The sequence below is a fragment of the Electrophorus electricus genome, chromosome 1, assembly GCF_041902795.1.
Source record: "Electrophorus electricus isolate QZ-2024a chromosome 1, ASM4190279v1, whole genome shotgun sequence".
NCBI classification, from domain to species: domain Eukaryota; kingdom Metazoa; phylum Chordata; class Actinopteri; order Gymnotiformes; family Gymnotidae; genus Electrophorus; species Electrophorus electricus.
Window position 1 is genome coordinate 6,383,240 of NC_137497.1, and position 17,091 is coordinate 6,400,330.

The following is a 17,091-nucleotide window of genomic DNA, read 5'->3' on the forward strand; positions in this document are numbered from 1 at the left end:
TTTTGTTACATTCCTATAACTAAATAATAATATTGATCCCAATAAAAACATTTTTCAAGTGATAATTTAACCCATAATCTTTCAGGAAGTACAAAACATTCATTATATATATAAAGAAGATCCCAGGAATAACCACAGTATTAGTGTACTCATTAAGGGCTAATAACTGTAGTGAACTGTACTGATGAAGGGGTAATAACTACAGTGCAGTCTACATGTCAAAGATATGTTAGCTACTTCAGATTTCCACATGTAAGATTAAAACATATTGGAATGCATATGTAGAAGATATATTAGCTGTTTTAGAAATGCCCATGTAAGAGTAAAATATATTTGAATGTATATGAACAAGATATATATTAGCTGTTTCAGAAATCCCCATGTAATTAAACTAACTAAAACTTCATATGGACTCAGTTATTGTGGTCCTCTATGTATCACCATTACTACTTTTAGTGTTTTAACTTTCTAAAATCACTACTGTTGAAAAAATATCCTAACTGTTTCTATCAGTGTTAAAGGAGTTTAGTCATTTGAAAGCAATTTGAAGTTTAGTGCTTTAAAATGTGTTTGTGTTTCACACTAACCACCTAACTCTTACTGATCTGTTTTTTTCACTTCTTCCCAAAATGCTTCAATTTTCTCTTTGGCCAATTTTTCAACATCTTTTTTTTCTCCCTTGTAGAAAAGCATGACTTTGGTTTCGGAAAATCTTTTAGGCAGGAAGTATGAGACCTGTAAAAACATGAAACAATTCACACATCACACAGTTAAATTAAAAAGTTGAAACAATTCACAAGTCACTGTTAAAAAACAAAGTTGTATTTAAATCAGTCAGAAATGTCCTGCAGTGCTGCTATTGTCCATGTAAGTAAACTCCAGCACATGCACATACATGTAGACCTGCTTGTATAGACTTTAGTATGTGCAGTTTCTTGGATGTTAACTAACTCTAATATTACAAAATTGGTATCACACAAGTGGAATAACAGATAACTATCAAATAAAACAGTTTCCCAATCTAGTACCTTATTTTTGGACATTGTGAATGGTTTGGATGGATCTTCTTTGCTGTAGAATAGCAGAGAATCAATAGGGTTCTTGTCTTTCATCCCATAATTGAATTTTGCAAGCTGTAATGATGGAGACAATTATTTCAGTAACAATTATAGATTAAAAGTGTATAAGTACATGTATGACTAAGTGAACTGCTCTAGACAAATATTTTGTTTTAATTTTTTCTTTTTTCAAATGCACATTTTCTCTTTACATTTACAGCATATAGCTGTCATTTATGCAAAGCAACTTACAATTATGACTGAACACAACTTGAGCAATTGAGGGTTAAGGGCCTTTGTCTCAGCTGGTCCCTCCTAGCTTCCATGTTCCAAGGTTTCCCTGTCATATGTATTATTTTGGTTCCATTCCGTAGCTTTGTATTCTCCACCACTCATTTGGTTTTCCACACCTTTTCCTTGTTTCTAGTCTTATGTTCATGTATTTAAACCCTGTCTTATTCCCTGTGTCTTTGCTGTTCACTGGTTGTATGGATGGATGTTTGAATGACCTTTATTTATGTATTTGAAAGCCCATATCCATAAGTTTGCATTCCATACCTTTTGTGTTTATCCTAGCCTCTATTATAGCCTGCTTCACTTGTTTGGCCTCGTGTGGTGTGGTTTTTTTATTTATTTTATTTATCATGTATCCTCGTACTCTTAGTATTGGCTCAATGACCCTGGACTACTCTGACGAATCTGAATTTGGATTTGCCTCTAATAAATCTTGCTCTTCTCCGCACTTGCATTCGCCTCCTTACCGCTCACCGTTACAGCCTTGATCAGGTACCCAACAGTGGCAACCTGGTGCTGATCAGTCTTGACCTGATTACTAGTCACGTACCTCTGAGCTTGATTATCTGATTATCTTTTGAATTGAATATTTGTTAAGATAAAGACAATGCAGATTACAAGCCAAGTGTATTTCAGGAGTTAGAAGACTATAAGAAGCTTTAGTATTTTAATAGTTAAAATTTGGTTCTGTGCTGCACAGCCAAACTGAAGCTCCACCAATGAAAAATCATGTCTGCTACACTGCAAATGTATATTTCACGGACTGCTCCTCCCCTCATAAGTCACATGGTACAGCCCGCCGCGTGCAGGCAGATTCACAAATGTACTGTGTCTCTGTTTTTGTAACCACACGATTGCACGATTGCACACACGAGTATAGGGTTAAATGTTAAAGTCTTGTGTGTCTATTTAAACTCCTGTCTGTGTGTGCTCCCTTTGTTGGTCATTGTCACTAGCTATGTGTCTTTGTGAGTCATTAATGTAAACAGTAGCTGTAGCACGTAACGTCTGTGTTTGTTTCTACCTTTCGTATTTAAGTGTATATCGTTAGTGTTAAATGTTTAATAATGTTCACCTGTGTAGTTGTATGTCAGTGTCTCTTGTGTTGTCCATGTTTAATGCTAATAAATGTCTTGCACGAACGAGGAATTCTGCGCGCCTTGCCCCGCACCCTGCGGCACTCGAGCCAGCAGCGTTACAGTATACAATATTTCCCTGTACTGCACTGTTGGTGTTTATAGTATTTTTCTGTACTTACCTTGACTATAAAGTCTTCTGCAGAGAGCTGATGGTCACTAGGTTGTCTCTTGATTGTGTCCACCCAGGTTTTCAGCTTTTTCTGTTGGTGGGGAGTTATAATGTACTGAAGTACAGTATGAAGTACAGATTTTGAAACCAAAGCTCTAGACTCTGGGTTATCTGTGTAAGTACTTGTCTACTATTTTATTACAACTTGCAGATCACCTTCTTTCTTCTCATCAGTTGCTTGAACTTGCATGTTTGGTGGTAAAATAAGTAATACATTTTTTTCCCACTTCTGTGCTCTCATTAACATGCCATTCCTATAGGCATAAAGAACATAATCCCTATCTAGTAAAAAGGTGCATGACTAACCTCCAACTTTTTATTATCATTCAGGGGTTTCACTTTGTCAGGCTCAAATGTTCTCCCATCAATGTACCTGTACAATCTGCGCATTTCAATTCTCTCAATTATTTCCTGTGCTGTTTTGAGCTTGTCGTCTGAACTCCATCGGATCTGATGAAGAATGTCATCTGTAGATCATAAGGGAGGAAAAAAACTAAATAAAAGTTTCTACTAAAACCACTGTTTCTTGAGTTTATTTTCTTGAGTGATATATGAATATCTTCATATCAGAGCTTTAGAAAATCAATCATGATTCCTTGGATTTTTGCATTGATAGCTGAAGTTTATTCATTAGCCATTACTTAATATATCTCACTTCAAGTTGTGATTATTGTGACTGCTATTTATGTAATATGCATTATTTTATGTATGCCTGCTAAAGCACAGTCTATTTTTTACAGAGACAGAGGGAAAACCTGTGAGTTGCAGGTAGGTTTTTGGATCTCCTGCTGCTTCAGAAATGGCGAGGTTTTTTCCCCCCAGTTTAATGTGTTTATTAGCCTCTTTGAGTGCATCAAATATCCTGAGAATAACAACAACAACAAAGATCACAGTAAAAAGAGACTAAAAAAAAGAGAGAAATCACAAAAAAACTTGCCTCTCTCTCTAACATAATCAAAGTTCAAAAATACTGAAAAGGAAATGAAAACCTACTCTTCTGGTTTAGAACTTTCCAAACATACAAATATACAGCACATTGTTTAGTTGCACAGAAGCTCTGATTTTAGGACAGAAATCAATCTGTGATCTGAGAACGATGAGAGCAGGAGGCAGAGTCTTGATTCCCATGCAAACCAAGGCAGACCCATTATGCCTAGGATACACACACTAAATAGTGCATGTCACAGGATGTAACAACCCCACATGGAAAGTATGATATGGTTTTATAGAATCAGGATTAATTTACATGATTTCAACTGCCCATTTAACCTTGTGCTGGTAGGCAGTGTGGTGAAGCAGGTTCCGAACATGAAAGAGCTCGTACATGTTTAATGCTTCCTGATGGAGAGAAAAAAAAAACCTCAGAATGGTGATTGGACGTCGTTCTAAAACAAACACTTCCCTGTTTATGCGATCACCTTGTCTCTCATGCAGATGTGCTCGGCTCCATCATCATTAGTGCAAACCCGTGCAAACACCATGTAACGTTCGTGGGAGAAGTTGGATGTCATACCCAGATGGTGACAGTCTCTGGATAAAGGATAAATGTAGTATGTGTCATAAAATAGAATTCAGTCTTCAACTGAATCTTGGAGAGATTAAAGACAAGTTTACAGTTCATAAAAACTCACCGACTGAAATAATCCATTTTGTCCACATCAATGCCAGTTTTGGCATTGTTCACAATCTCGTACAGGAAAGACTTGTGCTGTGAACAATTACATTAGTACCATTATTCCCATGCCACATCAACACGGTATTAATGCTCTGAAGTGTTGGTCTATGGTCACTAGGACAGTGAAGCACCTTTTCTGGCTTACATTAAGAAAGAGTTTACACCATTTTGTGCATTCAAATCCAGCTGTCTTAAATGCACTTCATTTATATTCCTACAAGGCTCTACATGGTCTAAAGCAGAGTGTTATTTGAGTCCATACCTCAGAGTCTGTCTTGTCATGGAACAGCTCCTTAATGGTTTTAATATGCTCAGATTTCAATTCATAATTTCCTGCTGCCTTAGTGCATTTGTCTTTTAACAGGTCATCAAGCTGTTTGATTTCTTCATTTACATTCTGTCCCAATTAAAAAGGTTTGGAGGTGAAATTTCCAATAAAAGGTATAATTTATTATCTTTTTTGTTATTGTTTACAATCTCACTCATGAAGGAATTGCTCATAAATGCACCTCATTTCTTTTCCTATAATGTTCTAGGTCGACTGTTCCAAAGCAGAGTGTCATGAATACATACCTCAGGATCTTTCTTGCCACGGATCAGCTTCTTGATGATTTCAATGTGACGAGATTCAATTTTATATTCTGTCATTGCTTCCCTGTATATCAGTTCTTCAAACACTTTGATGTTTTCCTTTTCATGATATCCCAAAGGAAATACAACATTTTGGAGATGAAATTAAAATAAAAGGTATTATTTATTATCATTTTTGTTATTGTTGGAGAAATTTGGCTGTGTACTTCAAAACAATGACATTACTCTCATTATCCACATGCTATACCAACATATTTTAATGTATGACGTGTTGAACTATGGTTAATAGCTGCTGAAGACTGAAGAGGAACTGTACCCCATTATTATGTCAATGGAAAATACAGAGAATAGGTCCTTCAGACTGGCTATTTGCTTAGCAAGGAGTGATCAAATTATAAAGTACATCCCTTTGAACCTTGAGTTTCTCTAACTAAACAATGAAGAATGACTTTAAGATCCCTTGGAAAACAATAGCATTTGTTTTTTTGTTTTTTGTTTTTGTAAGAATACCCATCCATCAGCTATAACTGCCTGATTATATGAGATATACATAAGCAAACACAAAGGAAACTGTATTTTTGTGCACTGCATTAGCCAACCAAACTGTCCAATCACCAGCACAACAGGTAAACATTATGCCTTTTAACATTTTGGAATGTATTAAAACAGAAAGACATGATCTTCTAGGACAGTATATCACCTTTTCTGACTAAGAAAAAGTTTGTCATCTTATGCATTCAAATTCTGTTTGTCTTAAATACAATTTTCCTATAAGGTTCTACATGTTCTGGTATACAGCAGAGTTTAATACGAGTGCATACCTCACAATCTATCTCATCACAGATCAGCTTCTTGATGAATTCGATGTGATGGGATTTAATTTTATATTCCATTGTTCTCTCCTTGCTTATCAGTTCTTCAAACTCTTTGATCCTTTTCTTTTCATGATATTCCAAAGAGAAAACAAAGGTTCGGAGGTGAAATTTCCAATAAGAGGTATTATTAATTATCTTGTTTGTTATTGTTCAAAACTCATACATGAAGAAATTGGACACGTCTTAAATGTACCTCATTTATTTTCCTATAATGATCTATGTTGTATGGTATAAATCAGAGTGTCATATGAATACATACTTCAGGATCTGTCTTGCCACGGATGAGCTTCTTGATGTTTTCAAATTGTTGGGATGTAATTTTGTATTCTTTATTTATCAGTTCTTCAAACGTTTTGACCCTTTGCTTTTCATGATATTCCAAAGGGAAAGAAAAGGTTTGGGAATGAAATTTCCAGTAAAAACTATTAATTCTTATCATTTTTGTTATTGTTCACAATCTCATACATGAAGGAATTACATTTGTCTTAAATGCATCTCATTTATATTACTAAAATGTTCTACGTGGTCTAGTATAAAGCAGAGTGTCATGTGAGTCCATACCTCAGAAGCTGTTATGCCACGGATCAGGTCCTTGATGAATTTTATATCCTGGGGTTCAATTTTGCATTCTTCCATTTCCTTATCAACTTCTTCGTCTTTTATCAGGTCTTCAAACATTGTGATTCCTTGCTCTTCATGCTGTCTCAATGGAAAACAAAGGTTTGAAGGTGAAAATGTCCAATATTATGACTATTTTTATATTTTTATAGTTTGTTTTAGTTGAAAACATGATTATACATAAATAATGTCGAGAAAAAAGTTCAGAAAAGCAGATATTTAAGAATAAACAACAACAAAAAACAATAATGAAATAATTTTGAGATGTAGTGAGATGTATTTTTTTTTCAAATAAACAAATAAAAAAATACATTCAATACTAAAATACTAATAACACTTATTTAGGTTTATGAGAAAGTTAACATTAATTACAAGTGGTAATGCTGTACCTTCCAGTTTGGATCCTTTTTCTTCATAAATTCCTCAAATAAATGAGAGAATGGCCCATGGCCTTAAATCAGAAATACACTATCAGTCTGGATTAAGTGTAATAAATGTTAATTGAACTAATCACAATTTGCTTCAAACATCAAACAATATCCACACATATAGACTTAACTCCCCACCTACTTTATTCTATGTATTCTGTATTATGTTTGTACAATACACCAGTACCGTTACCAGTACCAGTGAGACTCTGCTTGACATATATGCACTCACAGTATAATTACACATACACATATATATATATATTTATTATTTCTGTACATGTACATAATGTAAGCAGAGTCTCACTAGTACTGGTAATGGTCAAACACTAATAGTCAATAATATTTTACCCAGGTCATGACACAATCCTGCAATCTGCACACAGAGTTCCTCTTTCTCCTCTTTCTCTTTCTCTTCATTTGTTCTTTCTTTCTTTTGGGAATCATGCAGATTTTTTACAAGCTTCCCTGCTAAATGTGCCACACTGATAATAAAAATGAGATTAATTATCATTGTCACCATACTGTTATTTGTAGCTAATGTCATAATTCCCAATAAAGTATTTCAAGTATAAAGTAATTGTACCCAATGGAGTGTTCAAAGCAGTTGTGGGAAGCCCCTGGAAAGACATAATAACCTCCTCCAAGTTGTTTGATGTTTCTTAAGCGCTGAAAGTGTGGAGTATCGATGATCTTCACCAGCAGAGGATGCAACTGAATGTGACCATGGATGGGGTCATTGAAGACCTTGAAGATCTTCACGAAAACACACACACACAAACACACACACACACACACACACACACACACACACACACACACACACACACACACACTGCTTAAGAAATAATTAACTGCAAATGACAGATCTCCTTTTTAGTTAATATAGTGTTGTCCACATTATCTTACCTTCCTGCTGTCTTTCTTATTCTGTTCTGCCATTTTTAATCAGCTGCTTTCAAATATCAGACCTCACTCTACAGAACTAAAGTATTGTGTGATAGTGAATGAATGTTGAGAGGACTACGGTGTTTGTGTAATTACAGTGATCATGTATTTATAGTGCTCCTCACCTGTGGGCTGGACTGTAGCCTTGTCAGCTGAGAAGCTTTATGACTGGTCCTACCAGTTTGAATCAACAAGTTAATATAATGAGTGAATAATAATGATCATCATGTTAATTCATTTTCAATCATCCTTTATTTGATATGAAATGGTTTGTGGAGACCATTTCATAAATCTACATAGTAAACTTATATACATGGTAAGAGTTATACAAGGTCTCATGGCTTTGTTTTGCACCTCTCTCTAACTTGAACAATCCCCATTTAGAATATCACAAATCCCCCCCCCCCCCATCCACTTGTACTGGGTTTACTGGATCAACTAAATTTAAGCTTAAATTACACACCAATTATATTCCTCTATCTATGTGAACAGGCACAATGTATTTTGCTTTGTGTGCATTATAATTTAGCTGCTTCACATAGATATTAATAATAACTAACTAGTTTTCTGTAGGTGCCTTAGATTTTTGTGCATTGCTGTATATGTGACAGCATGAGATCATGATGCTCCACCTCTTTCACTCATGAGAGCTACAGACCACAGACAGCACTGACACGACGCCTCACAGGTTAGGTTGGACTGAGTTAAAATAGGTTTTATCCAACTAAAAAGAAATAAAATTACTATTGAGATCTCAAAAGACAAAACTAAATAAAGTCTGTACTGCACTGTTTAAACTCCTTTCCCTGACACTTCTTGTTCCTTTAGCCAGTAGCACCAGCTCTGCCAACCATTTGTGCTTATCCACATGCCTCACAACGCACTCTGCAAACTTAAATCAAAGCTCAAGAAGAGACTCTTTGAGACATAGATGATGAAAGCAAAGACATCTCTGTAAATGCGGTTGGCAGCAGAGTGAGAAAGGTCAGCTGTAGCAGTAATCCACAGGGTGGCAAAGAAATAACCAGCCAGGACATGTTGAGTTGGCAACAAAAGGTGCAACCCTTTGGCAAGACTGGTTCAGTATATCCCATTAAGGCATGTACTTAAAATTCTGCAGTATAACTGGCTGTACACTCATTATACGTTTTAACTTGGATTTCTTTATGGAGCTTTTAAGAATTATAAAGGAAACAGTCCCTAACCCATGTGAGTAACATAACCTGGGTTACAGTCTCAATATTGTATAAGCACATGCAAGATACTTGGGGTCGGTTTCTGACTACAAGACCATGATTGGCTGGACATTTTTGCATGGTAGGCAATTTTCAACTATAGAACTGACCTATAACCATTAAAATATAATTCATATAATAAAATTTAAAAGATATGCAAATAATTATAGAAAACTGCTTCTGCCGTTCACAGTTCTGCCCTCACACCGTGATGTAAATCAGAGCAGGTACTTGTTCTTCCAACAGCACTATTCTGATTTTAATTCTCCCAGATTCTCTCTCAGCCCCATTAAAACACAGTCTTGGACACAATGTCCCATAACCTTTTAATTAAACAACCTTGGCTGGATGTGAGCCTGCTAGATGCTACTTAAATCACCTGATAGCAACATGACCATTATGACCAACAGGCCATGTTCTGGTCTGTGTGACTGCCGCTGTTAGCTTCCCTTATACAGCAGTGGCATTGCAGTGGTGTGTATCTCTTATATTATTATGTTGTGTTCTTTATAAGCCTGTTGTGTTTGTCCCTCATATATAGATTGAATATATATATTAGATGTTTCAGAAATTCCTGTGTCAGATGTTGGATGGTGCTGCAGGCAGCATAATGTTCACCACAGCCTCTGCAGACTCTTCCACGTCTGTCACACATGATCATTGTGAAAATGAACTTTGTATGCATTACAATTTTACTGCTTCACATTGATACTAGTAATAACCTTTGATCAATGTAATTATTAAACTATCAAACAAAAGCTTGTCAGGAGGAAATAAATGAACTGTTCTTTAGGTGCCTAAGATTTTTGCACACTACTGTATATGTAACCTGGCCACCTGATGCTCTCCTCTCTCATTCCTGTGAGATGCAGACCAAAGACAGCACCAGCAGTACTCCTCACACTGTGTACTGTATGGCTGACATGGGACAGTGAGTCCAGCTGTAGGCAGAATACGTTCAGCTGATGGGGGACAGTGAATCCAGCAAATTATGAATGTTGCGCATATTCTGCCCAGAGTAAAAAACTCGGCTCCAGTCATGTTGAGAATTACTGCAGTAAGAAATCGGGTCAAGTCCTGGTTTAGGCCTGACAGCTGGATTTAGGGTAATTAGCCTGAAGTCGGACTGACAGAAATATTTATCATGGTACAGAAGCAGTTCCAGACTGTCAGGCAGAACTGAGTAACCCCTGTCCAGGTGGCTGCTGATTGTAGATGCAGGAGGGAAGTGTCTCTGCTGCACCATGTAGGCATTGGTGGGCACAGTGGTGGCATGGTGCCCATTGTGTTCCCTGTGCAGGGTGGTGTGGTCCCTGTCACTTCTAAGTTCTTTTTAGTCTTCATTCAACTTTTGCATTCAAAAGTCACGCTTGGTCCCTGTTTTCATCTGTGACATGTTTTAACCAATTGATGTATCTGTTTATAGTAGATAAGTTGTGGGACATTCCAAAATTATGGAGGTAGCCACCACTTTGCAGCTATAACTCTTCAGAGAAGGCCTTTAAAAGTGTGGAATGTGTCTGTAGGATTTCATGCCTCAAAAGGGCATTTGTGATGTCACGGTCTGATGTTGAAGGGAAGGGCCTTGCTGTATTTTTCAAATCCCAATCCCAAAGGTTTTCAGTGGAGTTGAGGTCAGGTCTGTGCAGGACATTGTTTTTATGTACCGCACTTTGTGCAGAAGGGCATAGGCATGCTGGAAAAACTCTAACTTTTCCCACAATGTTGGAAGTAAATGCTTTTCTACAATGTCTTTTAGCATAAGTATTATCGCTCAGTGGAATTTGGCGGTGTATGTGTGTGTGTGTGTGTGTTTGTGTGTGTGTGTGTGTGTGTGTGTGGTCTATCACTTCGTGGTTAAGCTGTCATTGCTCCTAGACTCTTCTGTTTCACGATAACTTTCACACTTGACCAGGACTGGCTTTTGGCATCCTATAATAGTTCCTCACTGAAAATCACTGAGCTCTTCAGTTTGACACATCTGTCAAGACTTCATGGCTATGTGCTTGATGTTATACACCTGTAGGCAATGACTGTGGATGAAACACCTGCTTAATTGTTCAGAAGAAAACTAAACCAGAAATGTAACCTTCTGCTTTAGGGAGTGTTAAATGCTCAAGTTGTAATGGACCACGTGATGCATGCAAATTTAGTGGTTTTGTCACCTTTACATGACAGTGGCCAAGTGTTAAATGTGCAGAGATGCAGTGTGTTAAAGTGCAGAGATGCCTATAATAACCACTAAGTGTGAGGACAAAACATCACCTGTCCTTTTTGCAACATTGCAAAGTTCTGCATTTAAAAAATACACTATAAGTGAAGAGCTAATGAACTATATCCAGTATATACAGTGCCCATAATAAGTATACAGTGTACAGCATTACAGAATGTACAAAGAAAAGCAGATGTTTTTGCAAGTACCACCTTTAAGAAAGCAAATAAAATCACCGAATTACAAATGCTTGCTACAGAAATAAAATGCAAAACCCAGCACAATCAATATGCATTCTTTCTTGGTTTATATACAAAAGATTAAAATGTGAGATTTCCTATCTTGTTCATCTTTAATCTGAAAGATCTGTGTGGATGAGAGAATTAGACATAGATTAGGGGGAAATGCATGTTTAACCAGCATCAGCCAATTTCACCATAAATCTGAGGACATGAAAAACAACCAGTATTAAGACCCAGCAGCAATATTTTCAGGTGAAGCAAACACAATAATAAACACAGTTTAAAACTTCAGAAAAATCACTGAACATTTAAATTGAATTTCATTCCTTGAATGCTTTTGGAAAAACTCATGCAATTACAGTTATTACAAAGACAATGTGTGCAAAAATAGGTACAAGTGGTTAACAAACTGTCGTGACCAATCAGAGACTCTTTGCTTACTTGCTCATATGGTTAATTTGGCCATTTAAAAAACATGGAGACCATAACGGAGGTACATTGTCTTAAGTGACCAAGGAATACTGTCATGTTTCAACAGCAACGTTAATGTATGCTACAGGCAAGCAACAGAGTCTCTGATAAATCACGGCAGCGATAAAGCAAAGGCAAAGTTTGCAGGAGACTGAAAGGCTAGAGAGAAAACCCTGATAATGTTTTAAGATTTCAGCCAGCTTTGTTCCCTGTAATCCATCATGGTGGCCTCCTGTGATAGCTAGTTATTGTGCAGAATTACTAAATGTGGCTTAATTCATCAAGTTACAAGCCTTAGGTAACAATGTGGACTTTTAACAATACCACCCTTTCCCTTTAAGTGTGATGCAGGACATTTCTTCTTTTGATGCATTATCTTCTCAACATGCTCAAAACTATGAACGCACCAGTCAACAAAAAGTATTGTGACTGTGATGTTCAAAATTTGCAGAAAAATATGAACTATACAAATGTTTTATGTCCCCTGAAATGCTTTTTAAGTAGATAAATGCATTTGTTTTCCATATAAACCAAGACTACTCTAGACAAAGATAACATGAGTGAGCTCTGCAAGAGGCAAAATTGCATTAGCAAATACAAATATTTACACATTATTTTTTACCTAATTGTTTGATAATCTTCATGACAGACAAAAACATACACAAGACACGTTAAACGGTAGTTGAACGTAGGCCTTCCCCTGAGTTGGTGATAGACGTCCCTCGGACTGTACTCCGTCCTTCCTCCTCGATTGCAATCTCAATCTTTGAGAGAATTGTGTAAAAGTTCCTCTTAAAATCCTTCCCCATGAAAGCATAAAGAAACGGGTTCATAAAGCTGTTTGTAGTGGCTAGAGTGGTAGTAATTTTTTGTCTAGTGGGAACAAGACTGTGATATTTAGTGTCAAGTTCCATGAAAGCAACAGTGTGAAATGGAAACCAGCAGATAAAAAAGCAAACAATCAGCACGGCCATGATCCTAAACGGCTTTTTGGACTTTGCCATCTGGTTGGTTTTCAGTTTTCGGATGATGACAGCATAACAGGTGACGATGACCAGGAACGGGATCACAAATCCAAAAATGAATCAGCACACTACAATGGCAATATGATTTTTAACATCTGTGTATCTGTAATAACACAGTTTTATTGAAGTCATGTGATCTTCCTTGATGTTCCGGCAAATGGCTAATGGTGTGCTGAGCAGTGCTGAGACAATCCAAGCCAGCATGACTATCACAGAGGCCTTTTTTACAGTGCGCTGGTTCTGCGCCCACACAGGAAACTTAACAACCACACAGCGGTCCACGCTGATGATGAAGAGGAGGAAGATGCTGCTGAACATGTTAATAAACATGATTAAGGACTGGAGCTTGCACAAGAAGAGCCCAAAGACCCAGTCACCTTTAACCAAGTAGACGACATTAAATGGCAGGAAGGCACAGGACAGGAAGTCAGACATGGCCAGGCTGAGGTACCAGGTTGTGTTGATCGACTTCTTCATCCTGAATCCAGCGATCCAAATCACCAGACCATTTCCAGTGACACCCAGCACAAAGATGATCACATTGGCTGTTGCTAAGATCACACACATCGCATCTCTGCATGATGGTGAAGACAATGTTGGGGTATCTGTTGTGTTGGGGTAGTCATAGTAATAATAGTCATTTTGTGTCACTTCGATAGAATTCATGATGTCTCTTGATTCTGTACAGCAAACAAAACAGAAAATGTAGTTATTCTGATTTACAACAAAAACCTCTTTTAATGACTTCACTTCCTAGATGAGTTTTGATAATGAGCTGTAAACTGTAAAGATTAAGATAACAAAAAGAGAAAGACCTCTGTGAGGATTAATGCTAAATTAAATAGGATTAATGATGCTCCTGAATAGTGAATGTTTATAGTGGCACCTATGTGTCCAGCATTCAGTATCTTAAACTTGTATTAAAAACTCCATGTAGTCCCTGCACTGAATTTTTGTGCTGTTAAAATAAAGCCTAAGAATAGTACTATTCAAAATTATAGTTCTCAGAAGGACTCAGTTCTCTATAAGGATAAAACTAATATAAAATAAAAAATTATAAAAATTATAACTCTTCTACTGTTTAGATATTCTATTCAGTTGATATGTAGATAAGTAAATGAGCTCTCAGACTTTATATGTTTCATATACACAGGATAACAATCATTTTTTCATTAATTTAATGAAAGGCTCAAAAGTGAGGTTTGGTGTCCCAGCCTCACTCCCTTCCAAGCTCACTTTAAACCAGTTGCACCTCTTTAAGCACTATGCCACTAATAATCACAACCCGTAAGATCCATGATGGCCTTCCCAGCAACTAAGGCCATACTCAGCCCCACTGCCATCATTAATGCATGCTCAGTGCCATGCTCAGACCCATCCTGGCCTCCACAATGACTAGAGCCAGCACCATTAATACCTGCTCCATGCCACCAGTTCCATCTGGATCTACCACTTTACACAATGACATGACAATCTCAGCCACTCCAACTTTAGGGTGCATTACCCCAATCCAGACTGAGCTCTCCTCCTCCACAACTACTGACTAGCCCTTTCAGCTACTTATGATAACTCCTTTACAGTTTCTATAAATTTATGGCTTCAAAGGCTGAACTGTACAAGCAGTGGCAGACATCTACACATCCTTTGACACCTGTCTCTACTGGTCTTATAAGCACCTGCAAACATGCATTCGCTCACCTCAGCCACCAAGTCTGTGTACTTCAGCATTTTCCTTTTCAAAACCTTCATCCACTGCATCTTCAAATGGAACTGAATAAAAAACTATCCATTTACTTTCAGAATACAACACCATGTCTGGCCTCAGCGTACTTAACACAGAACACTGTGGGACCTGTACTTTTTTACATACATCTACAAATAATTTCCAGATTGCTTGTGTACGCTTCAACACATCATCCCTCTCAGACAAACTTATTCCCTTTATTACTTATACCACTTGGCAACATGATCAAGTCTGGGCACTTACTATCAAATAAATACTCCTATACACTACGCAGTTGATTGTGTCTCTATGTATAGGAACCCTGTGACAAGCTAACCTTACACACTGTTAAAATATGCTTCAGTGTGCCAACTTGCACATCATTTACACTTAATGTCTTTGCCTCCCCACTGTCCCAGGTTTTGGAGAGTTGGGAGGATGTTGTAAGTTGCTCCAAGCAAAAAGTTGATGCAACTCGCATCCACATCCCACAGCTCTTGCCAGGTGATTTTCCTTTTCTCCACTTTCCCAGTGAAGCCATTGGCATTGCCTTCCTTGCGATGCTGCTGCTGGGTGCCTTGCATCCAATTTCTGCTCACAAATAAAACTAGCCATCATTTGCCTTCTTGCTTTCCTTGCTTTCCAGGTATCTTCTGACCTAAGGCCTGATTTTCCACATAGCACTCGTCCAATGACATCACTTAACACATTTAAATTCCTCAACTAAGCTTGTCAGAGGTAGCTCCAGCACTTTTCTTCCATATCATGCCACAATACATAAACAACGTGGCACACTTCCTTATAGAATAATTTGGAGTCCTCTCCAGCCTCCCCTTCACTTTCATTATGTCTGGATATGCTTTGACAGAGTGCATTTCAGCTCAGTTAATGTGACCGAACCAGACATTCAAGACTGACACTTTCTCGTTTTTTCATCTTTGCTTCTAAAAAAGCAGTAAACTTCTAGGCTAGTATTTCAATATTTAATTCATGTCCTACCTAAAGACAAGATCGGTACATTTTGAAATGGTTTGATACTCACAAGACGCATGTAAAACTGAAAATATCTGAACTAAACAAATGGAATCTTTATCTGTGAAGGAATAAAACAAGTAGGAGGTACTTAGTATTAAACTGTGCAGGCATAACATTGGTTGGGTAGTCCAATGAGAGTAATGGCGTCTCACAAAGATATGCACAAAATTCAATAAACATACAATAATTTAATTTCTTTTCTGTATCCTGTATATTCTAGAAGGTGACCAAAGCCTGTATGCACAGATCTGAACGATGACTGGCTTACCTTTTGATGTCTATTTATCACTTCAATGTAGAATCTGAGGTTTTAATGTCTATAATAGAAAAAGCCTTTCCTGTCAATAAAATGCCATGTCAGCAAGTTTCTTGCTGAGCTGAACGCTACTTTTAGAATACAAGAGGATGGTGCAACCTACCACTGACTGCTGCAACAGCTCTACCTTTCTGTTGGGTAACACAAAGTACCAGATTAATCCCTGTGGAGGCTGCTAGGCAGTCGAAATTCCAAGATAATCCAGCACTGGTAACAGGCACCAGAGAAGTTACACAGTAGTAAAGCAGCAGAGAGCAAAAAAAAATAATTCACAATTTATCATTTAGGTCAGTTAACGTTTCCTGATTACCATCCCCACCTTAAACACGCACACACAGAGCGAGAGTGAGAGAATCTGTGAAGCCAAGTGATGCATATGCAGAAGTTTCCTAATCTGAAACTAATGCGATTCACATGAACAACGTCTTCAGACAACACAAGTAAAACACATTAGTTCATAATATTGTTTATTATGTAATGAGACAATTACATTTAAAAGGGCAGGCATGTGTTTGTGGAAATGTAGCGGAAAAAAAACGGTGTATTCAGCATGGGATTTCTGGCGAACGGATGCATGTAGACGGCTGAAAATCGGTAAGCAGGTACTTGTAATAGTCTTAAGGAATGCTATGTTGGTAAATGTAATGTACTTTAAGAATATCAAGTATTTATTTGAGTATGCCCGTTCAGGGACGCTCGCGTCCCTTTTAAAGGGCGTGGTGAACCATGGGGTTAATTAAAGACTAAGCACAACCTATGGACCTTCCTGAAGATTACATATTATCTTAGCTACTGTAAAAATGTATATGTGATTTAAAATTAAAATAGCAAACAATAATATTTATTATGCAACAAGACTATTGCAGTTAATTAATCACTTCAGATCATCATACACATCATACACACTCTACAGGCACTAGCAGAATGAAAGCATTACTATGCAGTGTACAAAATATATTTTTGGACTAAAATATATCCAATCTGGAGCTGGTTGCTGATTTTTATTTCTTCATCAAGATCATCATCAAGACTAGACA

General features: G+C 37.2%; 1 protein-coding gene, 1 long non-coding RNA gene and 1 pseudogene across 2 annotated transcripts; all 3 read right to left on the bottom strand.

Annotated features, from left to right (window-relative positions):
* Window positions 1-2,531: 2,531 nt before the first annotated feature.
* On the bottom strand, window positions 2,532-6,161 carry LOC145651750 (deoxynucleoside triphosphate triphosphohydrolase SAMHD1-like). Its single transcript, XM_081699406.1, has 10 exons — window positions 6,061-6,161; window positions 5,748-5,864; window positions 4,909-5,025; window positions 4,598-4,732; window positions 4,292-4,368; window positions 4,079-4,190; window positions 3,907-3,998; window positions 3,416-3,522; window positions 2,967-3,127; window positions 2,532-2,691 (listed from the first exon to the last, which is right to left on the bottom strand). The coding sequence occupies exons 2-10, from the start codon at window positions 5,817-5,819 to the stop codon at window positions 2,548-2,550; spliced, it is 1,017 nt and encodes a 338-aa protein (XP_081555532.1). The 5' UTR covers window positions 5,820-5,864; window positions 6,061-6,161; the 3' UTR covers window positions 2,532-2,547.
* A 222-nt stretch (window positions 6,162-6,383) lies between these two features.
* Window positions 6,384-7,305, bottom strand: LOC145659901 (uncharacterized). Its single transcript, XR_014126061.1, has 3 exons — window positions 7,199-7,305; window positions 6,809-6,870; window positions 6,384-6,500 (listed from the first exon to the last, which is right to left on the bottom strand). It is a non-coding gene; the product is annotated as an uncharacterized LOC145659901 (long non-coding RNA).
* A 5,321-nt stretch (window positions 7,306-12,626) lies between these two features.
* Window positions 12,627-13,646, bottom strand: LOC118241472 (chemerin-like receptor 1; annotated as a pseudogene).
* Between the last annotated feature and the right edge of the window lie 3,445 nt (window positions 13,647-17,091).

What these genes read in the sequence shown, in the direction of transcription:
- LOC145651750 (XM_081699406.1), bottom strand. Translation starts at nt 5,819, where the DNA reads ATGGAATATAAAATTAAATCCCATCACATCGAATTCATCAAGAAGCTG. An exon ending in GTGGCAAGAAAGATCCTGAG is followed by an intron (nt 4,733 to 4,908) that starts GTATGTATTCAT and finishes TAATTGGGACAG; the next exon opens with AATGTAAATGAAGAAATCAA. An exon ending in AAAATGGATTATTTCAGTCG is followed by an intron (nt 4,191 to 4,291) that starts GTGAGTTTTTAT and finishes TCCTTTATCCAG; the next exon opens with AGACTGTCACCATCTGGGTA.